The 23,365-nt window shown below is 58.8% G+C and overlaps 1 protein-coding gene across 2 annotated transcripts; it reads left to right on the top strand.

The window, feature by feature from the left end:
- The first annotated feature begins 1,866 nt into the window (after positions 1–1,866).
- On the top strand, positions 1,867–23,156 carry Jag2 (jagged canonical Notch ligand 2). Of its 2 annotated transcripts, XM_050131976.1 has the most exons (26): positions 1,867–2,000; positions 2,179–2,529; positions 8,916–8,973; positions 10,440–10,691; positions 10,786–10,846; positions 13,984–14,114; positions 14,196–14,315; positions 14,434–14,547; positions 14,920–15,033; positions 15,184–15,297; positions 15,383–15,429; positions 15,544–15,717; positions 16,457–16,607; positions 16,685–16,837; positions 16,911–17,024; positions 17,237–17,350; positions 17,450–17,563; positions 17,673–17,789; positions 18,236–18,263; positions 18,348–18,433; positions 18,865–18,978; positions 19,066–19,181; positions 19,523–19,771; positions 20,006–20,137; positions 21,229–21,385; positions 21,543–23,156. In XM_050131976.1, exons 1-26 carry the CDS (start codon positions 1,935–1,937, stop codon positions 22,037–22,039), a joined length of 3,744 nt encoding a protein of 1,247 aa, XP_049987933.1. In that variant the 5' UTR covers positions 1,867–1,934; the 3' UTR covers positions 22,040–23,156. The 2 variants fall into 2 exon arrangements, with proteins under 2 accessions (XP_049987933.1, XP_049987934.1); XM_050131977.1 differs by lacking the exon at positions 15,184–15,297.
- Positions 23,157–23,365: the final 209 nt, after the last annotated feature.

The following is a 23,365-nucleotide window of genomic DNA, read 5'->3' as shown; positions in this document are numbered from 1 at the left end:
GGAGGCACTTGCTTTTACACTCTTATGGTTTGCTGGTCACAATTTACGTCTAAGCTATCATCCACCTTTAGACAGAGAGGTCCCTGTAGCTAGGCCAGGGCTGTGGCTGCCTAGCTCACAGCCTGGCTGGGTGCCCCAGAGAGATGGTGAACACAGGCAAACTGGAAGCTAAGGCTCCTGTGCCCCCTGTGGCCTCCAGGTCAGAGGGAAGATGAGGATGAATCTGCAAAGGGAGTGTCTCTTGAAGGATGCAAACATCAGGAAGATTCTTAACACGCTCCAGTTCCCTTATTTGGTGGGGGTCTCTGTGTAGCCAGGCCTGGCTAATGTCTCCCCCGCCACACTAGCCTACCTGCTTGTCGGCTCCCTGGGCTCAGGTTGGGGTGGGAGCACTGCCAGTATGGGGGATGCTGGCCCATCCTTTCAGGCCTGCTGCAAGTCTGCAGATCTTGGAGAGCCGTTAGATAGTGGCCGGGCAGGCGAACTGGAGCTTGGCTCCCTGTGTGGGCTGCCAGGCAATGTCCAGGAAGGAGGCTACTACCCCTGGCCCGCTTCTACTGCACCTCTGGTTCACCTGTATCAGAACTTCCCCCTCCCCCAGGAAGTCCTCTGGCAGTGACTTGGTCCAGTAGGGGAAACTTGGGAGAGCAGCCTTGGAGAGAGGCCAACCCAGCTGTTTGTGGGGTTTTGAGGGGCAGGGATTTCTAATCACTAGGGTTACCATTGATACTGGAAAGGGCTCCGCTGAGTGGAATAGAGGCGGTTTGTAGACTAGGAACCCTTGGTATTGACATGTGGAGGAGGTGCTCACCTAGGTACAGGCTCAAGAGATGGTAGTGGAGGGGTGGGATACCTAGGCCCTGTGACCTAGACTCCCAAACTGCTGGAAAATCCTTTTTGGGTAGCTTTCTTGACATGGACCACTGTCTTTCTTCTCGTTTCCTTCCCCCCAAACTTGGACCTCTGGCGGGCGAGTTCTTGAAGATAAGAGTTTGACGATGTCCACCTTCACCTCAACTCCGAGCTGGAAACAGCTTTGCTAGAAGGACATTTGTTGACTGACTACTCAACCTGTGCGCTTGGAGGAGGGGAGGGCTGGGCGTCGGAGGGGAGCAGCGCCCCCTGTAGCCGGCAGGGAGGCGGTAGGAGGCTGAGGAGCGGAGGAGATTCCTCGGGGAAGGGGGCGCACCAGGAGTTGGGCTTACTCGGGTCCCACCCGCCCTGCATGGGGGCAAAATCCTGATGCGTTCAGCAGGCAGCATCTCCTTTGGGACCAAGAGCAGAGCGAGACTGGCTGCGCTCTGATGGGTGGGGACCATGACGGTGACCTCAGGGGGTGCCCCACTCCTAGGCTGCTAACCCGAGCGTGAATTCTGGAGCAGAAAAGGCCAGACCTCAGCGAGCCTGGGCACAGGAGAAGCCACGGCTCGGTGGCCCCGCGCCCCGCCGCGCGGCGCGCAGACCGCGCCCTCGCCTCCTTTAAAGCCCAGGGAGCCCCCAGCACCCCCCTACAGCCCCACCCCACGGCGAGGCCCCGCCCCCTCATGAATATGCAGGTGCGCGGGTGACGAATGGGTGAGCGAGCTGTCAGTCTCGTCCCGAACTTGTTGGCTGCGGTGCCTGGAGCGCGGGCGCGCAGAGCCGAGGCCGGGACCCGCCGCCGCCGCCGCCGCCGTCGCCGCCGCCGCCGGGTGGGAGCCGGGCCGGCCGCCGGAGCGCGGCCGCAGCGAGCCGTAGCCGCCGCCTCCCCTGCACGCCCGCCGCGCAGCCCGCGCGCACTGCTCGACCCCGCCCGCGCCGCCTGTGCGGCCGCTGCCGCCTGTGCGCCGCCGGGCTCGGAGGGCGGGCGGGCACTGGAGGCCGGCGCGGCGGCCGTAGCGGGCGCGGGCGGCGGCGGCGGCGGCGGCGGGGCCGCGGGCGGGGTCGAGGCGGCGATGCGGGCGCGCGGCTGGGGGCGCCTGCCTGGGCGGCTGCTACTACTGCTGCTTCTGTGCGTGCAGGTGAGCGGGGCGCGCGGTGGCGACGGACGCGGACGGGGCGCACCGGGCCGCTCCTCGGGGCCGGGCGACGCGCAAGCGGCCGCCCGGATCCCTAGGAACTGCGCGAGGGTGGGGGCGGGGCGGAGGCTCGGCGACCCCGGCCCGTGCCTCCCTGCACTCTCCGCTGCCTTATTTTTAGGCGGCGCGGCCCATGGGCTATTTCGAGCTGCAGCTGAGCGCTCTGCGGAACGTGAACGGGGAGCTGCTGAGCGGCGCCTGCTGTGACGGTGACGGCCGGACGACGCGCGCGGGGGGCTGCGGCCGCGACGAGTGCGACACGTACGTGCGCGTGTGCCTTAAGGAGTACCAGGCCAAGGTGACGCCCACGGGGCCCTGCAGCTACGGCTACGGCGCCACGCCCGTGCTGGGTGGCAACTCCTTCTACCTGCCGCCGGCGGGCGCTGCGGGGGACCGAGCGCGGGCGCGGTCTCGGACCGGCGGCCACCAGGACCCGGGGCTCGTCGTCATTCCCTTTCAGTTCGCCTGGCCGGTACGTGCGCCCCTCCCCCGCACTCAGCTTCCCTGCGCGCCTCGGCGCCCGCCGCGGTCCCTTCAGCACCTGCGGCCGCGCGGGTGCGGGCGGCGCGCGCCCAGACGGGGCGGGGCCGGCAGGGGGCGCCGCGCAACGGGCGGGCCTGGGGTGCGTGCTATTGCGGACAGGTTCGCGCCTAGCCACGTGGGCGCGCGGGGTACCCGGGGGTGGGGGCGAAGGACTTGGGGTCTCGGCGAGGCGGGGTAGCCAGGGTCTGCGTGCTCGGCTGTCTTCGGAGTGTGCCTACGTTGCCTTGCGCGTGTCTGTGCGTGAGGAGGTGCGAGGCGCCTGCGGCCCGGCAGGCTGCGCAGGCATGTGCGCTGCGCGTGCTGGGGCTGGTCTGGGGCAGGCCCTGGCGGAGCCGTCCGGGCCCGCGGCCAGCCAGCTCCTGCCCTGCAGTTTCCTGGATGCCCCGGGGCACGGACAGGCGCCTGAGACCTGCGCAGGGATGACCTGATGTATGTGTGTGTTGGCAAAAGCTGCTACAGATGGAAAGACCACCCCTCCCAAAGGGAAGAGACACTAACTAGGCTTCAAGTTGTAGCCCTCTGTGGCACCGATGTTTGTGGATGTTTTATTTTGCTTCTTAGTTTCAGCTTAGGGGTGGCCAGGTCAGGCAGGAACCCAAGCCTGGGCATGCTAAGAAGGGTGATGGGGATACAGCAACAGGGGGAGACAGGCCCCGTGCCTGTGGTAGAAAGGCCTGGGAGCCGGGAGCGTTAGGGTGCTTGCTTTTGTTCACTTTCTTACCTGATTGTCTGCAGGTATGGAATTAGGTAGGGGCAGTGAATGTGGACATAGCTTGGAGAACCAGGTCAAGAACAACTGGCGTGGGTCGAGCTGCAGATCTGTGACTAGGAAATGGAGTGGGAACTTTCCTGGGTGTTCAGCTACCAAGAGCCATGGGACGTGGTCCTGAAAGAGACTTGGAGCTGGGGGCCAGCTCTGCCCTTTCTCTGAGCCCTGGACATCGCTTTCATCCGAGGCCACCCAGCGTGTGCCTCCATCTTTATCTTTTCCTGGGCTCCTGCTCCATATGCAGGGTATCCTCCATTCCCATGCCTAGTCAGGTATCCTTGACCCTGGGGGCTCGTGATAGGAAATGTGTCCCTGAAATGAAAAAGGCTCGGGCAGGCATGGGAGGGGCTCTAGGCAGTTACTATTGCCCTGCCCCCTCGCCCCCACAGCAGCACAGCAGGCAGGTCTGAGCAGGGCCGACAGCCTGTCATCTGCACTTGGGCCCAAGCCAGCGTGGCTCCAAATCGCTACCTGAGGATGTGTTTTCTGCTCGAGTTGGCAGTAGTGGGTGTGGGGGCAGGGAGGGCCTGGAGGAATGTGGCGGGCCAACGCGTGTCCCTTGTGGCTCTTTGCCCTGCTGTCCAGCCGGTTGGTGTGGTACGGGATGGGACAGGCCCTTGCCTTCTTTGGAGTCTGGGTACCTGGTGTTGAGGACATTTTAACTTCCTTCATTCTGTCCCCAGCTGGTTCCCTCAGATGCCCAAGGAGTGGGCAGGTTTCTACCCTGGATGGAGGGTTGGGGTTAAAGAGTATCCCGTGTTTGGGGGACAGCTCTGGTTCCCCTTCTTCTCTCTCGCTGCATGACCTGATGCCAGGCATGGAGGTGGTGCCGTGATGCCAGTTCCTTGGTATTTCCGCTCTTCAGCAACAGCCCCGAGGCCATGCTGTTTGGTTTGCCACAAGTTCAGCTCTGTCCCGTAAGCCAGGGTGCATTTGGATCCTGGGAACAGCGAGGGCCAGCTGGGAACCAGGTTCCTTGGTGTCAGGAGGCCCTCGTGGAGAGATGGGCCGGTGTGGAATTGAATGGGAGCAAGCTCCGGCGTCTCACAGGTCCCCCTCTGTCCTGGGTGTACCTGCAGTGTGTACCTGCGGTGGCGCCTCTTTGAGTGGATTCTTAGATGTGGAGAGGTGCGGCAACCCCCATCAGGTTGTGCGCATTGTAGATGGCCCCAGGAGATGTGTTTTCCCTGGAGTGGCTCTGGTGCCTGCCTATACCTAGCAGCGGGGAGGCTGTGTTCACCACACGTGCTTGAGCTCTGTGGGTTGAGCAGGTGGCAGTAGAAGGTTCTGAGAGGATAGTGAGCTTTCCTTGGGGGTCTGGTGGATGGCCCTTCCAGGAAGACTGATGAGGAGCAAGGTGGTTGCTGGCCTGTATGGTGGGGCTCTGCTCGTGAAGGCTGCCGAAGAGGAGACATTTCTGCTGCAGGCCTTCTGCCTGACCACCTTGCCTTTTGAGTCCAGGGGTGCGACCTGTTCCAGTCTGCTTCCTTGGTAGCAGAGCAGTGATGTATGCACTGTCACATCTACCAGCTGGAAGACTGGCAGCATGGGAGAGTGTGGGCTCCATGGCCCATCTGGGGTCATGCGTGAACGTGAGGTGGGGTCTGTGGCTCAGAAGTGCTGAGATGGTAGTAGTTCTATAACCTGGCTCCCCCTCCCTTGAGATGGATGGGATGCCTTTTTGACTGGGACTCCTGAAGCTAGATGGGGCTGTAGGATGCCCAGCCTGTTTTCTTCTGAAGTTTCCAATGTGGCTCCGTCCTGCCCAAGTCCTTCCTCTCCCCCTACTGGCTGCCCAGCACACGGCCAAATGTGTACTAGATGTGTGAGGTCCATGGTGTACTTGAGGGTGGTAAGACAAGGTGATCAGAGGAAGTCTGCCCCACTAGGATGGAGGCATGGAGGTTGTTGGGACTAGTCAGAACAGAGGGTACCGGAGCAGGTCTGGTGGTGTGGACACAGGGCCTGGCCCCATCTGACGCAGGTGGGCTGTTCTGGAATCTGTGTCTTGCATGTATACCAAAGGTCCATGCTGCCCTCTGTGTCTTCTGGAGCTGGGATGGACACTGGCCTCTCACTATACCCATTCTAAGTCCCGTCGCCTCCCATATCATCCCCGTGAGACCCAGAATCCTCCTTGAGTGGAGCTAGGAGCAGGTGGTTCTTTATTCTGTACCCGACCTTCCCCCTTGTGGGTTGGGGGGTCTTGTTCAAAGCTGCATAGTACACACTGAAGTAGGGCTCTCAGCCAGCAATGCGGGGGCCATGAGGTAGAAAGAACTAATGTGGCCAGTGGAGGATTTAGACCTGGAAGTGGATGGGGCCTTTGACCCTGGGCCCACAGGAGTGGTTGGAAAACAGGCCTATAGTGTGATAGATGGAGGAGGATGGATGCTGTGCATCTGGGTTGGCAGGAAAGGCACTGTGGTTTTCAGGAGTCCTTGTGCTATCTGGATGGAATGGGAAGTGGGCTGGGCCAGAGAGGGGTCCTGGGGGAGCCCAGCAAGGGCTTGAGCTGGAGGTAGTTGGGTATGAGGAGATGAGAGACTTTAGTTCCAACACCCAGAAAGAATTCTTATTAGCAGACCGAAGGCTTAAACTGGCCCCTGTTCACACACCCCATCCTGCCCCTAGGCTAGCTGCGATCCCAGATGACTATGAGGAGTGAGTGGACTCACTGACTTTTCCCTCTTCACAGTGGAGCCTGGGGCCTCCAGCAGTGGGTGGGTGGGCACCGGTAGTAAGGCCTTGGCTGCAGTCTGATGGTGTTGAAGATCTGGCATGAGGTAGCCTACTGTCTCTTTCTGTGATCCTGAGACCTGGAAGAGGTTGCCCCGCAACTCCTTGGGTGACAATGGTGACAGAGGCTTAGGCTTCTCCAAAAAAGCTCTGATTTTAGGAAATATGGCTGTGCTTTGGGCGTCTGTCACTGCCAGCAAGTGCTCTGTCAGGGGCCCAATTTGGATGCTGGGTAGAACAAGCCTTGTACCTTGCTATGGGGTACGGCACAGCTGGTCTCAGGCCTACCTTTCCTGTGTTTCTCTGCTGACCTCTTAGCTCTGTCTGAGGGCTAGGTGAGGGGCTTGCAGTCAGGCTTGGAGCTTGACCAGACGGTGATAGACTGCGACTGAGGGCATGGCAGGTGGCCCAGGAGGAGCGGCCTAGAAGGAGGGGCCTGGATTTTCTCTCTGCTTCTAGAGAACCTGGGCAGGTGGTAGCGCTCTGTCTTTCCCATAGCCCCCCAGCCTTCCCAGCCCCCACTCACTCTGAGGCCCCGAGCTCCCATAGGCTTCCAGCCCAGGCGCCGTTGTTCCTCTGTCAACTGCAGGGTTTGACTTCCCAGGCAGGGATGCACACTGCCATTTGTAGTGAGGGATGCGGTGCTACAGGCTGGGGGAAGGGAAGAGCTGGGGGGGGCACTGTGGCAGGTGGGGAGAAGCTAAAGGTGCCGCCTGCCTGCTGGCTCAGGTTCTCCCTGGATGACTTCCTGCCATGCAGGTGTAGGGAGCCCAGCTGGCGGGCGATGGGCCCTCTTGGGTGGCGGGCCGGCTGTGTCCCTGCGGGAGCAGGTAACTGGAGCCCTGGGCTCAGGCTGAGGTGGTGGTAACCCTACCTGTGTGGCTGGCGTGGGTTTCCTGGGAGTGCTCCTGGTGCATCTGAAACCCAGGTGTGTGCAGGGAATCCAGACCCAGGCTTTTCTGCCTGCCTTGTGGCTAGAGCCTCTAGTTGGTGGGCTTGACCTGTAGCAGTGATGACAGTGATCTCAGGCCCAGCCTGGTCTCACCCTCTCTCAGCCCATCAGCTCCTCCCTGCTACCCAGGAGCAGAATAAACCTGTTAGCCTCCGATCTCACTGGCCGCCTGTTTTGAGGGAATCAGTGACCATTCTGCAGTGGGGTCTGTGGTGCCCGTGCTATGGCCCTGCCTGTTCCATATTCCTCGCTGCCTTGCCTCCCTTCCTTTTAGCCCCCTTCCTGGCCCTCATTCTTCTTCCTTGCCTTCCTCCCTCTCGGGGCTGTATGACCTGGCCTGCCGCTTACTTTCTCTGGCTCCGTCTGTAAGCAATGTCTGCACTGTGCTCTGCACTCGAATGAGTAGGTGGGTAAAGGAAACTGAAGGAACAGGGTAGGGAAGGCCTGGGAAGGGGCCGGGAGCCCAGCTTGGCACCAGGGAACTGGATAAATGGCGGCCCTGCGGATGGCTTTCCAGGCAGCCAGGGTTGTGTGCTGGAGTGAAGGGAGAAGGCTCTGCATCCTGGCGGAGGAGAATAGTGCGTGGGGGGTTCTTAGGCTTCTGTGGATAGGACTGGGAGGCCCTGTGGTTGCCGAGAGACCAGTGGAAAGAGCAGTTAGGATGGGAGTCACAATGGGAATGGGGAAGGGAGTTTAAGGGGAACTTAAGGGATAACATTGAAAAACTGGTAGTGGCTTCACGGAACCAAGGAGATTTCTGGGGGGAACCAGTGGCGCTCTGATTTTGGCCTTGCTCACAGTGGCATAGGCCCTATGTCTACGGACAGGTGCTCAGAGGAGGTGCCAGAGTAGGAAGGGAAGGTGCCCATGCTGAGGTGCCAGCAGACAGGGAACAGGACAGGTTCTCCTGTCTGTCCAGTAGGCTGGGTCTGGCAGGCTGAATGGGGAGTTCTAGAAAGCCTAGGGCCTAGACCAGGTTAGGTGGGGGGCTCCAGTGGGTCTGAGGGGAGGGTCTGGGAGCCAAGGAATGACCAGTGGGATTCTCGGCCATCCAGAAAAACATGAATTTCCTCAGCGTAGCCTGGCTGTAGAGGAAGGGTTGCCCGAGGGACAAGGCATGGTGGGCTCAGGCCACTCTCTCACAGGGGCAGGTCTTCTGTTGCCAAGGTGACAGCTAGCAGCAGCACTCATCATCGTGGCCTGAGGCAGGAGGGACAGATTGTGGGGCTGCCCATGATTATGGGGCTGAGGCTGAACCCAGCACAGCATCTCTTGAGCCTCAGTATCCCCCCCACCCCCATCTCTGTCCTGGGGTGATAGTTATGGGTCTCACTGAATGCACTCCGCTGATTTTGTTGCTGGGCCTTTGGGTAAGCACTTCCATGTGCCTGGTGAGAGGACTGTTACGTACTGTCTCTCAAATGGGCTTGTAATACACAGGACCACGTATTTCCAACCTCAGGGCAGACCTCAGTGATGCATTCTCAATGGGAGTGCTCTTGCCACAGGTGCTTGAACCTCTCCCTTCACCCTTTGCTGACTTCAGGAGCTTGCACAGGTGGGGCTGAGCTGGGCTGTGGGGGCCCAAGATCAAGGAGCCAAAGGTTCCTGAGAGGTGCAGCCAGGAAGACTCTTCTGCCTTTCAGCTGGGATATCTGGGATCTGTAGGGGAGATGAGCTAGCATTGGTGGATGGGGATAGGGATGGAAGGGAACCACAGAGCCATGGGACAAGGTCCTCTGCTAGGCCTGAGCAGCCCAGAGCCTCATGGGTCTGGGGTGTGCACCCTGCCCCCAGAACTGCAGCAGGTGGGAAGGAGCCTCAGGCACCTGACCAGTTACCCTTATGTCTGCAGCGTTCTTTCACCCTCATCGTGGAGGCCTGGGACTGGGACAATGACACCACTCCAGATGGTGAGTGTGCCCTGTACTGGGGGGAGTGGGTAGGTGGAGGGAAGCTGTCAGCAAGACTTTCCCCAAGATGCTGGGAAACTGGTCTGCTGGTCCAGAGTGCCTGTGGCCAGGCCTGTGCTTCTCTGTCTGTTGGAGGCAATGGCTCATACAATGGTTTTGGTGTAAGGAGCTCTTTGTATTTGTGGCTTTGCAGAGCTGTGTGTACAGTCCCTTTATTCCAGGTATCTTCAGTGTACTCTTGGTGCCCCTGTTGGTAGATACAGTGGAATGGGATAGCCTCAAATGCTTCTCTGCCTTTGTGGTGACTGACTGTCCTGTGACGGTGTGTGTGTGTGTGTGGTGGGGGTCATCATAGACCTTTAGTGATGAGGTAGAGATTGTCTATGGACAGATAGGGAAGCATCTCAGGCTGAGAGTAAACAGACTGCAAAGGCCCAGAGGCAGTATCTGAAGATCTGGGTGGAGTTCCTGCAGTTTGGGGGACGAGGGGATCAGATCAAGCAGACTTCGGGGCCAGTGAGGATGCTGTCCTCTTGCTGGGGATGGATTGTTCAGACTGCAATGTGGACAGAGTCTGCAAGGCCGAAGTTGAGGCCAACAAAGAGGATACTATGTGTATCAAGACAAGGAGGCTGAAACAGGCATCTTGAGGGGCTGTTCTTGAATGTGGAGGCACAGGGTGACTGATGGCTTGGACCTGCGGTTATGGTCAGATGTACCCCTTGAGACCTTCCACAGCAATGCGTGATGATCGGGATGAAACCCAGGTCCACCAGGGATGTTGCCAAGGCTATGTGAACAAGGAGATCAGGAGCTCAGGGTCAGCCAAGGCCCAAGGAAGGCAACCAGGGGCCATGACAAGCATAGAGCAGTGGGCCTACTAGGAGAGCTCTAGTTTAGGGCACTGAGTACCCAGCTGGACCTGTACTAATGAAACGGGGAAAAGTGGAACAAGAGCGCTGTGTGAGCCGCTGCCATAGAAATTCCAGGCAACAGTGAAGGTGCTCTCTAGCCTGCTCAGGGAGTGCTTTCGTGCACTGGGAGGTCCAACTGCGAGGCAGGTCAGAACCTGTGAATGGGTCCCAGAATCCTGTTTAAGATGGATCACTAGGGTGTTTCTGGAAGCTGGATGCAGTACAGGAAGGAAGAGAGAATGGTAACCCATGACTGGTGTGGTGCTCAGTGGGTTTGGGAAGCTTAGGGCTTGCAGCCCTTCTGACCCTATCTTTATGATGGTAGAACAGGAGTGCTAGCTTCCCGAGCCCTTGGTTAGAGCTTCTGGCCCAGCCTTCCCATGGGGGCCTGGACAGTGTCTCCACTGCCCTCTGTTCCTGGCTCCTGCAGGGGTGGCAGTCTTCCTCTGCCTGGCTGCCCCATTGCCCCTAAAGATGCCTGGTAGGCCTATGCTGTGTTCCTGGGGACTAACGGGTAGCCAGTGCTGCTGGCTGACTCTGCTGCTCCCAAAGAGGAGCTGCTGATTGAGCGGGTGTCCCACGCTGGCATGATCAACCCTGAGGACCGCTGGAAGAGCCTGCACTTCAGCGGCCACGTGGCCCATCTGGAGCTGCAGATCCGAGTACGCTGTGACGAAAACTACTACAGCGCCACCTGCAACAAGTTCTGCCGGCCCCGCAACGACTTCTTTGGCCACTACACCTGCGACCAGTATGGAAACAAGGCCTGCATGGATGGCTGGATGGGCAAGGAGTGCAAAGAAGGTGAGGGTCACCCTGTGTGGGGGCAGAAGTGGGCATGCACAGGGCCAGCATGACTGGCTGCAGCTGTGCCTCTCTCTCTGCCCCTCTCTTCCAGCCGTGTGTAAACAAGGGTGTAATTTGCTCCACGGGGGATGCACCGTGCCTGGGGAGTGCAGGTGAGCATCACGCCCGCCCTTCTTTACCCGAGCTGCTGTTGAGCCTGCAGCAGCTGGGGCACCCTACAGGCATTAGTGGGCCATGAAGTATGGTGCTTCGTGTAGAAGTCAGATACTATGGAGCGGAATTAGAACCCTGCCCTTACGGAGCTTGTGGCCATGAAGGGGGCAGTGTTGTCCTGAGCGTGTGGTATGTAAAGTGACATTTTCCCCATCAGGGCAGCTAGAAGGGGACAACAGAGGATGGTCAGGTGGTCCCACCACCAGAAGGCAAAGGTGTATGTGTGGGTGGACGTGGCGTAAGCGTGAGGAGTCACAGTGGCATGCCAGTGAGAGAGACTGACACAGCGCTGCAGAGGGAGGGCTGCAGGCTTAGGAGGAGATCACACAGCCACCGTGTGGGAAGAGTGAGGGAGAAGATGCCACACAGGAGAGTGCTGGGCAAGTGGGGTGGACATGCTCAGGGGCTGGGATTTGGTGGAGGGGTCAGAGGACGACTGGGGTAGAGAAGGACCTGCAAACCTGCCAGCTTGAGCTACTGAACAGTGTAGCTGTGGTGGCTGAGGTAGGGATGGCTGTGGGGGAGGCAGGCCAGTGTGTGTAAAAAAGGGTGTTTTGGACAGGGCAGGGTGGCCCTTTATTCCCAGCTCTCAGGAGTCAGAGACAGGTAGATCTCTGTGAGTTCGAGGCCAGCCTGGTCTACAGAGTTAAGTTCCAGGACAGCCAGAGAATGCCAATCAAAAAAAAAAAAAAAAAAAAAAGACGGGGGTGGGGGGTGGGTTCTGCATAGATAGGCCTGGCCTTGAGGCAGTAGAGTGTGTGGATTCCAGGTTATACTTACAGCCCAGTGGTCAGGTGGAGGGAAGAGGCTGGAATGTAGACAGGCACTGGCAAGGGGCCTGACAAGGGACTTAGATACAAAGGGAGGCCATAAGGGGGTCCTGCAGCTTTGACAGTAGAAGCCCTCTGAGGCTTGTGAAGCAGTGTGGGGGTAAGGAGGTCAAATTAGAGGGCAGAGGGTAGAGCAAAAGTTGGCATTCTCAGGTGTTGAGTTGGGGAGGCGGCCCAGGGTGTTGGAGAATGTAGGAAAAGGGGGCGATGAGGAGCTCTCAGACTGGTGGAGTCAAGGTAGTAGGCCTGCCCGGGCCCTCCTGCTGTCCTGGTCTCATCCCTGGCTACCTCTGAGGGATGGGTATTCATGTGCCATTCAGATGAGGGCAGTGAAGCGCATGGAGTTAAGGGACTTATGCAGGCCTATGCTGTCTAGCCTGGGGGTGGGGAGTGGAGATGGACTGGGGGGAGGTGTGGTGGCGTTGGCTTGGGTTGTGGTGTGAACAGCAGCCAGGCTGGTCCCAGGACAAAACGATGGACGTGCAATGGAGCGTCCCCCAGCGTCACTTGTGCGCGCTGTGCTTTCAGTGTGAGCAAGATTTGAGGCAGTGTTCGGAGCACCTGGCCCAGGATGGGCTGGGACCTCTCTCTAGGAACTTCATCCTAGGAGGGAGGTAGGGTGGAATGGGCTGCAGAAATTGTCCGTGGGGATAATAGCTCTCTGCCTGGTGTAGTCTTTTCCAGCCTGTCTCTGAGCAGTGTGCTGGAGTTGGGCATGAGTTCTAGGCAGATGTGGCCTGCTGGTGGTAGACATAGGAGCCTGCCCTCAACCCCACACCCACTCCTTGGCCCAAAGTGAATTATATTACCTCGATGGCTGTACCAGCATCCTTGTGTGGTCAGTGCTGGGTGGGAGGACATGAAACATAAGCCAGTTTCCCTACAATGCAGAAAGGCTGTGGGTGGCACACAGACAGACACACTGGGATAGAAAGCCAGGGTAGGGGGCAGTAGGTGAGTGCCACCCGCCTCTCCCTGGGCCAGAGGGTGAGGCCAAATGGCCTCCTGCTGTCCAGGGCTCAGGTTTCAGCAGAGGACACCCCTCCCCAACCGGATGCTACTGCGGAGATGGCTGCGCTTTCCTGCCACCCTCCCCAGGCCCTGGAACTGCTGGCAGGAAAGCCACAAGGTGGGGTCTGGTGTGGGATGGCCCGCCCAGGGTGGAGAACTTGCCCTTGGGACTCCACAGGGTCTGGGCTCTGAACTAGCTGTGGTGCTCCCTGGTGGATGACCCAAGGCTGGTCAGCCCCACCCTGCCCTCCAACTCCCCATATCACCTGGAGAGAGGATTCCAAGTAGAGATGGGTGGCCTACAGTGGACCTGCATTGGACATTCTGGGCTGGGTCCTGGAGCCAGCCTCAGTTTCCCTATGTGAGCCTGGGAGAGCTGAGCTGATAACTGCTTGTGTGCGTGGCTCCAGGGCAGCTCAGGAAGGGCTGTGGTTTTTCCTTCTATAAAAATAGCTTCTGTGGCGGGTGTCAGCGTGGAAGTGACGTGGCCTCCACGTCATTCCTGCCCCACAGGACCTTAGCCTTCAAGGAAGGAGCCCCCAGAGTCTTGCCCAGGGCCCAGAGGGCAGCCTACTGGAGCCCTGTCCTCTCACCTGCTGGCCACCTACTTACATCCTTAGGGCCTGCCCTAGAGGGAACTTAACCACAGTGTGGGCAGAGTCAGATCTTAAGATTCTGGCCTCATCTGAGATCTTTTTTGAACTCTACCCTTCTCAGTGTGGCCCTGCCATAGGGCTGGCTAGGCAACCCATGGGTTGGACTTTCCTGGGAATAAGAGAAACCTGTGCCTTTGAGTACCAGTGAAGATATGGGCATCACTAAGATCACACAGCCCTTGGACCAGGGTGGCCACGACCTCTCCTGATGTCACCTCATCCTTCTCAGACCCTGGTTGCTTCTGTGGCCCCAGCAGCACCTAGTGAGCAGGACCTGGCACTATATCCCTGGATCTCTCCCGGCTGGGCCTTCCTTCCCGGCGCCTGCTTGTGGGGCCTGGCCCAGGGTTGAGTCCTAGAATAGCTCAGGGAGGAATGACGGGACAGCTGGGCTGACCGTCTCGGCCAGGGGCCGGGAATGCCCGTGATGGTGAGGCTGGCCGGCGGGCGTAACTCCTGCTTGGCTCAGGACTGTTCTGTAAGGCCGAGGCCCAGCGGGGATGGCCGGCACTTCTGTGCTTGCCTCCCAAACTGCGTACTCATCTGCCTAGCTGATAGCTTCACTGCTCGGTCCTCCAGGTGCAGCTATGGCTGGCAGGGCAAGTTCTGTGACGAGTGTGTCCCCTACCCTGGCTGCGTGCATGGCAGCTGTGTGGAGCCCTGGCACTGTGACTGTGAGACCAACTGGGGTGGCCTGCTCTGTGACAAAGGTAGATGGTGGGCAGTGGGCAGGGCCAGGCCTTAAGCTCTGAAGCTGGGCCCGTTCCTGAGAGCCCTACCCTTGTGCCCAGACCTGAACTACTGTGGCAGCCACCACCCCTGTGTCAATGGGGGTACCTGTATCAACGCTGAGCCTGACCAATACCTCTGCGCCTGCCCAGACGGCTACTTGGGCAAGAACTGCGAGCGGGGTACGTTGGAATGCTGCTCCGCAGGGAGCCTAGCTGAGTGGACTGTGCCCTCGTGAACTCTGGGTCTTGTGGGCTTGGGTGTGGTGGGTACCACGCTACTTACACTCTGACTCTGCAGCTGAGCATGCCTGTGCCTCCAACCCGTGTGCCAACGGGGGCTCTTGCCATGAAGTGCCATCTGGCTTTGAATGTCACTGTCCGTCAGGCTGGAGTGGACCCACCTGTGCACTTGGTGAGTGTCTGGGGACTCCACTTAGAAAGTGGGCAGCACCCAAGGGGTTGGGATGGAGTGGTTGAATCCACTGTACTGTGGACACTGGCCAAACGACAACAGGTTCCTGCTCTTTTACATGGGACCAAGCTTCCCTACTGCGGGCTGAGCCCCCACAGGCTATGCTCCTACTCATTGGCCATGCCACAATACCCCATACCCGCAGTCCAGCATCTACACTAACTGGACATGATCCCACATTCACTGCCCATTCTATACCCATTCACTGTGCCCTCCCACTTGGTGGCCATGCCCCTACATATCTCTCTCTCTCTCTCTCTCTCTCTCTCTCTCTCTCTCTCTCTCTCTCTCTCTCTGTCTTTACCCCTACAGACATTGATGAGTGTGCCTCTAATCCATGTGCAGCAGGCGGCACCTGTGTGGATCAGGTGGACGGCTTTGAGTGCATCTGCCCAGAGCAGTGGGTGGGGGCTACTTGCCAGCTGGGTAAGGGCTCCCTGGGGGCCGTCTATGCATGAACTGTGTGCTGTGCATGTGGCGGCTGCTGCTGGTACTGCTAGGGCTGCGGGTGCCAGGTGCAGGGCACAGTGGGTAAGTGGGGCCTGAGCCCCACAGCTCCCCTTGTCTCATTCACAGACGCCAATGAGTGTGAAGGGAAGCCGTGCCTTAATGCTTTTTCTTGCAAAAACCTGATTGGCGGCTATTACTGTGATTGCCTCCCGGGCTGGAAGGGCATCAACTGCCACATCAGTCAGTATGGGTGGGTGGCACAGTGGGTGGGGCTGGGGTGCACAGAGGGCCCCTCTGACCCTGCCACCTGCCTTTCTGTCCCTAGACATCAACAATTGTCACGGGCAGTGTCAGCACGGTGGCACCTGCAAGGTAAGGAGGCTGCCATATGCCCCGCCAAGACTGGGAAGGGCGGATTGTGGCTGGGGAGGAACAGGGTGGGGACGCATGAAGCTCAGGCGCCCACTGTTCTGTCCACGCACCTAGGACCTGGTGAATGGGTACCAGTGTGTATGCCCACGGGGCTTCGGAGGCCGGCACTGCGAACTAGAGTACGACGCGTGTGCCAGCAGCCCCTGCCGCCGGGGTGGCATCTGCGAGGACCTGGTGGATGGCTTCCGCTGTCACTGCCCACGGGGCCTCTCTGGGCCATTCTGTGAGGTAGTGACCTGGAGGGGCTTCGGTGGGAGCTACCTCATGGTGTGCAGGGAGTGTTGCCCATGCCCCCTCAGAAGCCAGGCTGGGAGGGGGCTCACAGCATCACCAAAGTCAGACTCGTCCTTTGTCGCGGTCTCATGTGCTTTGCTCTCACTAATGGGACCACACAAGGAAGCGGCCTGAAAGAAGGTCCCCAAAGGTAGAATCAAGGATTTGATTATGTGGAGTCATCATGGTCAAGGGTGGGCCTAGGAAAGACTGGGTGCCTTTCTCCTATTGGGTGATCTTTCTCGTCCTGAGCTATACATGGTTTTGCTCTGACCTTTGTGAAAAGAAGTCCTTCTCAGTGGACTTCTTAGGGGGCCATGGCAGGGGCCTGGCTTCAGGTCCAGGGAGCGTGGTGGTGCCGGCTGTGGGAAGAACCTCTCTTGGCTCTGAGGGCAGCCTGGCAACATGGGGGTCAGAGGCTGGTCTTCCTGCCAGCAGGAGGAGCCAAGGCCGGATGCTGCCTGTGGGAGGCAGAGGAAGCTTGGCTGCTGTGGAGGCGAGGGCGGCAGGAGGGGGCTGGAGGCCCACAGGTGTTTCCGTCCAGCTGATGGTGCTTGACCGTTCTCGGGTGGGCGGGAACTTCAAGCTTGGCCTGGCACTGTCTGGTGTGAGGCTGAGGCCTGGTTGTCCACACTGAGAAGTGCTTCCGTCTAGAGCTGCACTCTGACAGTTGGACACCCTCCTTTACCTCTAGGTGGATGTGGATCTTTGCGAGCCAAGCCCCTGCCTCAATGGTGCTCGCTGCTACAACCTCGAGGGTGACTACTACTGTGCCTGCCCAGAAGACTTTGGTGGAAAGAACTGCTCGGTGCCCAGGGAGACATGCCCTGGCGGGGCATGCAGAGGTGTGGGACGCAGCCCCAGGCGGGGGTGGGAACCCAGACGGAGCTGGATCTGATCCCTGCCCATCTCCTTCCCACAGTGATTGATGGCTGCGGGTTCGAGGTAGGGTCCAGGGCGCATGGTGTGGCGCCCTCTGGCATCTGTGGCCCTCACGGGCACTGTGTCAGCCTGCCTGGGGGAAACTTCTCCTGCATCTGTGACAGCGGCTTCACAGGCACCTACTGCCATGAGAGTGAGTGGTATGCAGTCGGTGGGGTGGGGCAAGCCGGCCAGCCACGGGGACAGCTCACCATCCTCTCCCACAGACATTGACGACTGTATGGGCCAGCCCTGCCGCAATGGGGGCACGTGCATTGATGAAGTGGACTCCTTCCGCTGCTTCTGCCCCAGTGGCTGGGAAGGCGAACTCTGTGACATCAGTGAGTGTGCACTCCTGGCGCCTGCCTTCCCCAGACTGCCCCACTGGCTAAGGCCTGGCTCCACCCCTATGACCTACTCAGCATTATATGCTTGGGCCTGAAGTCATGGGGTGGAATCCCAGGCTCCCACATGCTTGGGCCCAGCTCTTGCTCTTCTCCGTGAAGCCCTCCCCAGCGCCGGTGACCCCTGCTGACCGGCGTCCTCCCCCCAGATCCCAACGACTGCCTTCCCGACCCCTGCCACAGCCGCGGCCGCTGCTATGACCTGGTCAATGACTTCTACTGTGCCTGCGACGATGGCTGGAAGGGCAAGACCTGCCACTCCCGTGAGTTCTTGGGTCCCTGCAGATGAGTGGAGGGGGCTGCCCGCCAGGACCCTGCTGTGGTCAATGTGACCTGCCCACTGAGCAGCCGTGTGCTTGCAGGCGAGTTCCAGTGTGACGCCTATACTTGCAGCAATGGTGGCACGTGTTACGACAGTGGCGACACCTTCCGTTGCGCCTGCCCTCCAGGCTGGAAGGGAAGCACCTGCACCATTGGTGAGGTTCCTACCCAGCCCGGCATGACCTGGGGGGCCCTAGGCTGCCTGTCTCATCTGTCTTGGGGTCCGCCCAGGCGTCACAAGAAGCCCTTTCTCCCTCCTTGCAGCCAAGAACAGCAGCTGTTTGCCCAATCCCTGTGTGAATGGAGGCACCTGTGTGGGCAGTGGAGACTCTTTCTCCTGTATTTGCCGGGATGGCTGGGAGGGCCGCACCTGCACTCACAGTGAGCTGGAGGGGTTTCAGGTGGGGGAGGCCGGTGGGTCCTGCTTAGCTTCACCCAGCTCCTCATCCCTTCTTACAGCTGCCCTCCACCTGTCCACCTCACCCATTCACACTCAGACCTGCTCTGCCATTCTTAAGTCAGCCCCAACCCCAGATCTGCAAAGTCCATGTACCTCCCCTGACCTGCCACTGTGCAGTCTTGGGCTCATGCTGAGAAATAGGTCACATTTCAACTATAGGGCCCCCTCCTCGTGGCTTGCCCGGGGCTTCTGAACCTTCTTGGCACTTCTCTGCTGGCCTTGCCAGGCTGGCATGGACAGGGTAGTGTCTACCCATGAGCCTCAGGCACACAGATCTGCAGATGTGTACTGGGCACACGTGTGCTGATCTAACCACCTGTCCCTGGGTGGGGTGAACTAACCACCTTGTCTTTCCCCTCAAATGCAGACACCAATGACTGCAACCCTCTGCCCTGGTGAGTGGCAGCCTGGAGGCTGGTGGGGGAGGGGTGCAGGGCCCATAATGGGGATCCCCCTTAGGACCACCCTCTCCCCTGCAGCTACAACGGAGGCATCTGTGTTGATGGTGTCAACTGGTTCCGCTGCGAGTGTGCACCTGGCTTTGCAGGCCCCGACTGCCGAATCAGTAAGCAGTCTAGGTGGATAGAAGGAGTGGGCTGGGGGGATCTATCTTGGGGCCCCTCCAGCCAGCCTCGGTATCAAGAGCTGGGAGACATGAACATCCTTGTCCTGATAGACTACGTGGCCACAGCCCTGTCCTGTGGGTTCCTAGCTCCTCCCTGAAGGGCTGATTGTACCTTGGGAGGAGGAGTATGGGCTACTACGGGCTGGAATGTTCATGCTCACTCTTGACTGTGAGGGTGTTTCTGTGGGTGTGGCCACCTCTCAGAGTGGAGCACGGAGGCAGATGGAGGAGGGTGAGGGCTGTGGGTTAGAAGGCTTCAGACCGGCAGAATGACAATGACTGCAGGTCAGGTGGCCTGAGGCTCCCTCATCCTGGTCCCTGGGTGGGGTGCTAGCCTGCCCTGGGAAACACATAGCCACTTTCCCCTGCAGACATTGATGAGTGCCAGTCCTCGCCCTGTGCTTACGGAGCCACGTGTGTGGACGAGATCAACGGGTACCGCTGCAACTGCCCACCAGGTCGTTCTGGCCCTAGGTGCCAGGAAGGTAGGCCGGCTGTCACTGTGGTGGTCAGGGCATGCACCTTTCTCCAGTGCTCGGATACTCTGTCCAGCCTCCTCCTTCTCACCATAGTGGTCATAGTCAGGAGGCCCTGCTGGTCCCGGGGCATGCCCTTCCCACATGGCAGTTCCTGGACGGAAGACTGCAACAGCTGCCGCTGCCTGGACGGCCACCGGGACTGTAGCAAGGTGGGCCAGCCCCTCACCCACCCCTCTCGCTCTCTGACCTATCAAGAGGCTGGGGCAGGAGTGGGGATGTAGGCAGATAAGGGGCATCCTAGGGGAATAAACTGGGGGTGGGTCTTGGGCCTATCTCTCTCTCTGTATACTTAGGGAAGTTGAGGCCCATCCCAGGCTCTGCCTAGTTCTTTCTGCTTAGACAGAAAGTCATTTCGGGGGTGGAGTTTTGTCTGCCTCCCTAGGGCCCCTGAGTGGTGGAGACACTGGAGACGCACTGACTCAACCGTATCGTACCTTCATGAGCTGCCTGTACCTGCCTGTGATTCCACATTCCCATGTGTCTTTCCCAGGTATGGTGTGGATGGAAACCTTGTCTGCTGTCTGGCCAGCCCAATGCTCTGAGTGCCCAATGTCCACCAGGGCAGCAGTGCCAGGAGAAGGCCCTGGGTCAATGTTTGCAGCCACCCTGTGAGAACTGGGGGGAGTGTGCAGCTGAGGAACCCCCACTACCCAGCACCCCCTGTCTGCCACGGACCACCCATTTGGACAACAATTGTGCACGCCTCACACTGCACTTTAACCATGACCAAGTACCTAAGGTAAGTGGCGCTGGGGGATCCAGGATTCCAGAACTTACCTCGAGAGTGATCACTTTGTCATAGCTCCCTTAAGTTCAGAACCCACGATGCCCATCCTGTCAACCCCCGTTTTTCCCCTAAGCTCCTACCACTACCTACAGATAAGACTGGGGTGGAGAGCCCCCACCAGCAGAGAGATGAGTGACCTCAGATCTTGGCCCCAGGGCTCTGCTAACCTATTGCTTGTCTTCCCAGGGTACCACCGTGGGCGCCATCTGCTCTGGAATCCGAGCCCTGCCTGCCACGAGGGCAGTGGCACGTGACCGCCTCCTGTTGCTGCTCTGTGACCGTGCATCCTCAGGGGCCAGTGCTGTGGAGGTGGCTGTGGTGAGTGTGTCTGGAGACCTGTCCTGAGCAGGCCTCTAAGCCCTCAGTGGCTGTGACACTGGCGTTTTGTGGGACAGTGGCAAGCGTGAGGAGAAGAGGCGTTTACGTGGCAGAATGGAGACAAGGAGCAGGGGAACTGAGGAAGGACCCAGATCTGGCATCCCCTGGGCACCTCTGCAGCTGAGTGGGGCCAGGCGGGAAAGTGCATCTACTTGGACAGCAGCAGACGGGCAGGGCCAGAGCTATAGGAGAGAAGAGCACCAGGGTGTGGAGGTGGTTCGTGGTCGGACGGTCCACGGGCTCAGCTGCTTGAAGGAAAGGCATCAGGAATGTGAGATGGGATTCGCTTAGGAGAAATGCTCTAGAGCCCAGTGGGACCCACAGGGAGTTTGTCTAGGTGAGGCAGTGCGGACTGCGTGGTATGGAAGGAGGGTTAGACCAAGGCCTTGACAGGCCCAGGGCAGAGGCAGAATGAGAAGACGAGCACTAGACAAGTGGGAAATGGTTTCAGAAGTGGCTTGATCAGTGACCTCCAGGGTTTGTTTTGCCTGGCTTCCGAAGCTGCAGACATTGGCTCTGGGGTAGGATCCCTGGTTTGAAGGAGGCTGGAGAGGATGCTCTGGAGCTATCCCTGAAAGAAGCATCCTGAGATGGCAGGGGTGCTTGTTAGCCAAGGGGAGGGTGAGGCAGGAGATCAGAGTAGCCTTGTGGCGTGTGGTGGTGAAGGAGCACAGTATTCAGGGAGAGAGGATAAAAGAAAGGCCTTGGGTACAGGTTGGGTGCCAGGGTGGGTGTGCAGCACACAGGTAGAGATAGAGGTGTGCGGTGCACAGGTAGAGGTAGAGGTGTGCGGTGCACAGGTAGAGGTAGAGGTGTGCGGTGCACAGGTAGAGATAGAGGTGGGGGCACACAGGTAGAGGTGTGCGGCATACAGGTAGAGGTAGAGGTGTGGTGGTTTCGCACACATTCAGTCCTCCCTATGGCAGCCCTCTGTGCATCTGGCTGGGAACTGGTCAGGGTTTGGGCAGTGGCCATGGCAGGTGCCCAGGAGAATACCTTTGGGCTCTCCCCAGTGTCATTCTCCGCTACAGTCTTTCAGCCCTGCAAGGGACCTGCCTGACAGCAGCCTGATCCAGAGCACAGCCCATGCCATCGTGGCTGCCATCACTCAGCGAGGGAACAGCTCACTGCTGCTGGCTGTCACCGAGGTCAAAGTGGAAACAGTTGTTTTGGGAGGCTCTTCCACAGGTGAGCCGGGGAAATGGGGGCTCCCAGACTCCAGGCCAGTGGGAATCTGCCAGGTAGACACTTCTCAGAGGGATGAGGTACCTGCTGCCATCCAGTTCCATTCTAGAAACCAAACTGTAGGGAAACTGGGGTGCTTACTGCCTCTCCTTCCACCTAGGCCTGTTGGTACCTGTTCTGTGCAGTGTGTTCAGTGTGCTGTGGCTTGCCTGCGTTGTTATCTGCGTGTGGTGGACACGAAAACGCAGGAAAGAGCGTGAGAGGAGCCGGCTACCACGGGATGAGAGTGCCAACAACCAGTGGGCCCCGCTCAATCCTATCCGCAACCCCATTGAGCGGCCAGGCAGCAGTGGTCTGGGCACTGGGGGCCACAAGGACATACTCTATCAGTGCAAGAACTTCACACCGCCACCCCGCAGGGCAGGCGAGGCACTGCCCGGGCCAGCTGGCCACGGGGCTGTTGGGGAGGACGAGGAGGATGAGGAGTTGGGCCGTGGAGATGGGGACTCTCCGGAGGTAGAGAAGTTCCTCTCACACAAATTCACCAAAGACCCCAGCTGCTCCCTGGGAAGGCCAGCCTGCTGGGCTCCGGGGCCCAAAGTGGACAACCGTGCGGTCAGAAGCACCAAGGATGTACACTGTGCTGGCAGGGAGTAGGCCAGCTGCCAGGCTGGCACCCAGAACCCTCGCCGGCACCACGATGCCTGCCGGACCATAGGAGGCCAAGGCCGTGTGCATAGTTTCTTTATTTTGTGTAAAAAACAAAACCAAAAACAAAAAACAAATGTTTATTTTTTACGTTTCTTTAACCTTGTATAAATTATTCAATGGCTGTCAGGCAGAAAACAACGGAGTATTCTCGGATCATTGCTATTTTTGTAACGTTTCCGTGTCCGCACGCACTGTGGCAGGAGAGCAGGGCGTGTTTGTGTTCTCACCAAATCGTATAATGTTTGTTACCACAGGCTGTCGCTGTTTACAGAATCTTCTCTTTTATTCCTCATTTGGGTTTCTCTCTGGCTTGAGGCCCAAAAGCCCACAAGACCTGTGGGCTGGGCTGTGGCTCTCAGTGAGATCTGTGGCTTTCAGTGTGACCCATGGCTCTCGGTGGGACCTGTGGCTGACAGTATGGCCTGAGGCTGTCAGCGGGACTGTGGCTGTTGTCTTAGCTGTAGCTCTCAGTGGGACCTGTGGCTGTCAGTGGCACCCGTGGCAATTGGCCTGGCCTATGGATGTCAGTGGGACCTGTGGCTGTTAGAAACATCTGTGGCCATTGGCTTGTGGTCATGACACTCATGGCTGTCAGTGGCTGCTGGGCTGGCCTGTGGCTGTCAGTGGGACCTGTGGTGGCCCGTGTGATGCTGGTTACCATAGCTGTTGGTGGCGCCTGTGGTTTCGTCAGTAGGGTTGGGGGTCACTGGTGTGGCCTAAGGCTGGCAAGCAAACCTGGCCCATGCCTTGGCTAGCCCCTCCAGCCTGCCGTCCTTGCTTCCTCCTGCCCAGAACTCTCCAGAGATCTCCAACTGTGCTTTCAGAAGTGCCCTTCCCAACTGCTCGGTCTCCCTCCCGGGATGGCGGCAGTATTGAAGCTTGTGACAAGTGCCTTCACACAGACCCCCTCCCAGCTGTCAGCGTTTGCCGTGGGCACCAGGCCACTGCCCACCTGCCGGCCCTGGCCACCCTCCTTGTGAAAGTGCATTTCTGTAAATATGTACATATTAAATGAATCACTCTGTATATTTGATTTAATAACTTAAACATTTTGGCCTCCCTGTTCTTTGGGTGATGTTCCTTTTTTTCTGCTTATAGTTGGGACACAGGGAGAGGTGGGGCATGACGTGGGTGTTGGGCCATATTAATGTGGGATCTTGGAGGTCAGATGGTCCTGCCCTCAGTGCAGTGGGTGAGTTGGCCCTCAAACATTGCTGGAGTCCTATAGTAGTTGACACCTATTTGGTGGTACCCTCTTGGGGGTAGGGTATG

This window comes from Alexandromys fortis, unplaced genomic scaffold, assembly GCF_014885135.2.
Source record: "Alexandromys fortis isolate MF-2015 unplaced genomic scaffold, M_Fortis_MF-2015_v1.1 scaffold_399, whole genome shotgun sequence".
Taxonomy (NCBI): Eukaryota; Metazoa; Chordata; class Mammalia; order Rodentia; family Cricetidae; genus Alexandromys; species Alexandromys fortis.
This window is presented reverse-complemented; position numbering and strand designations above follow the sequence as displayed.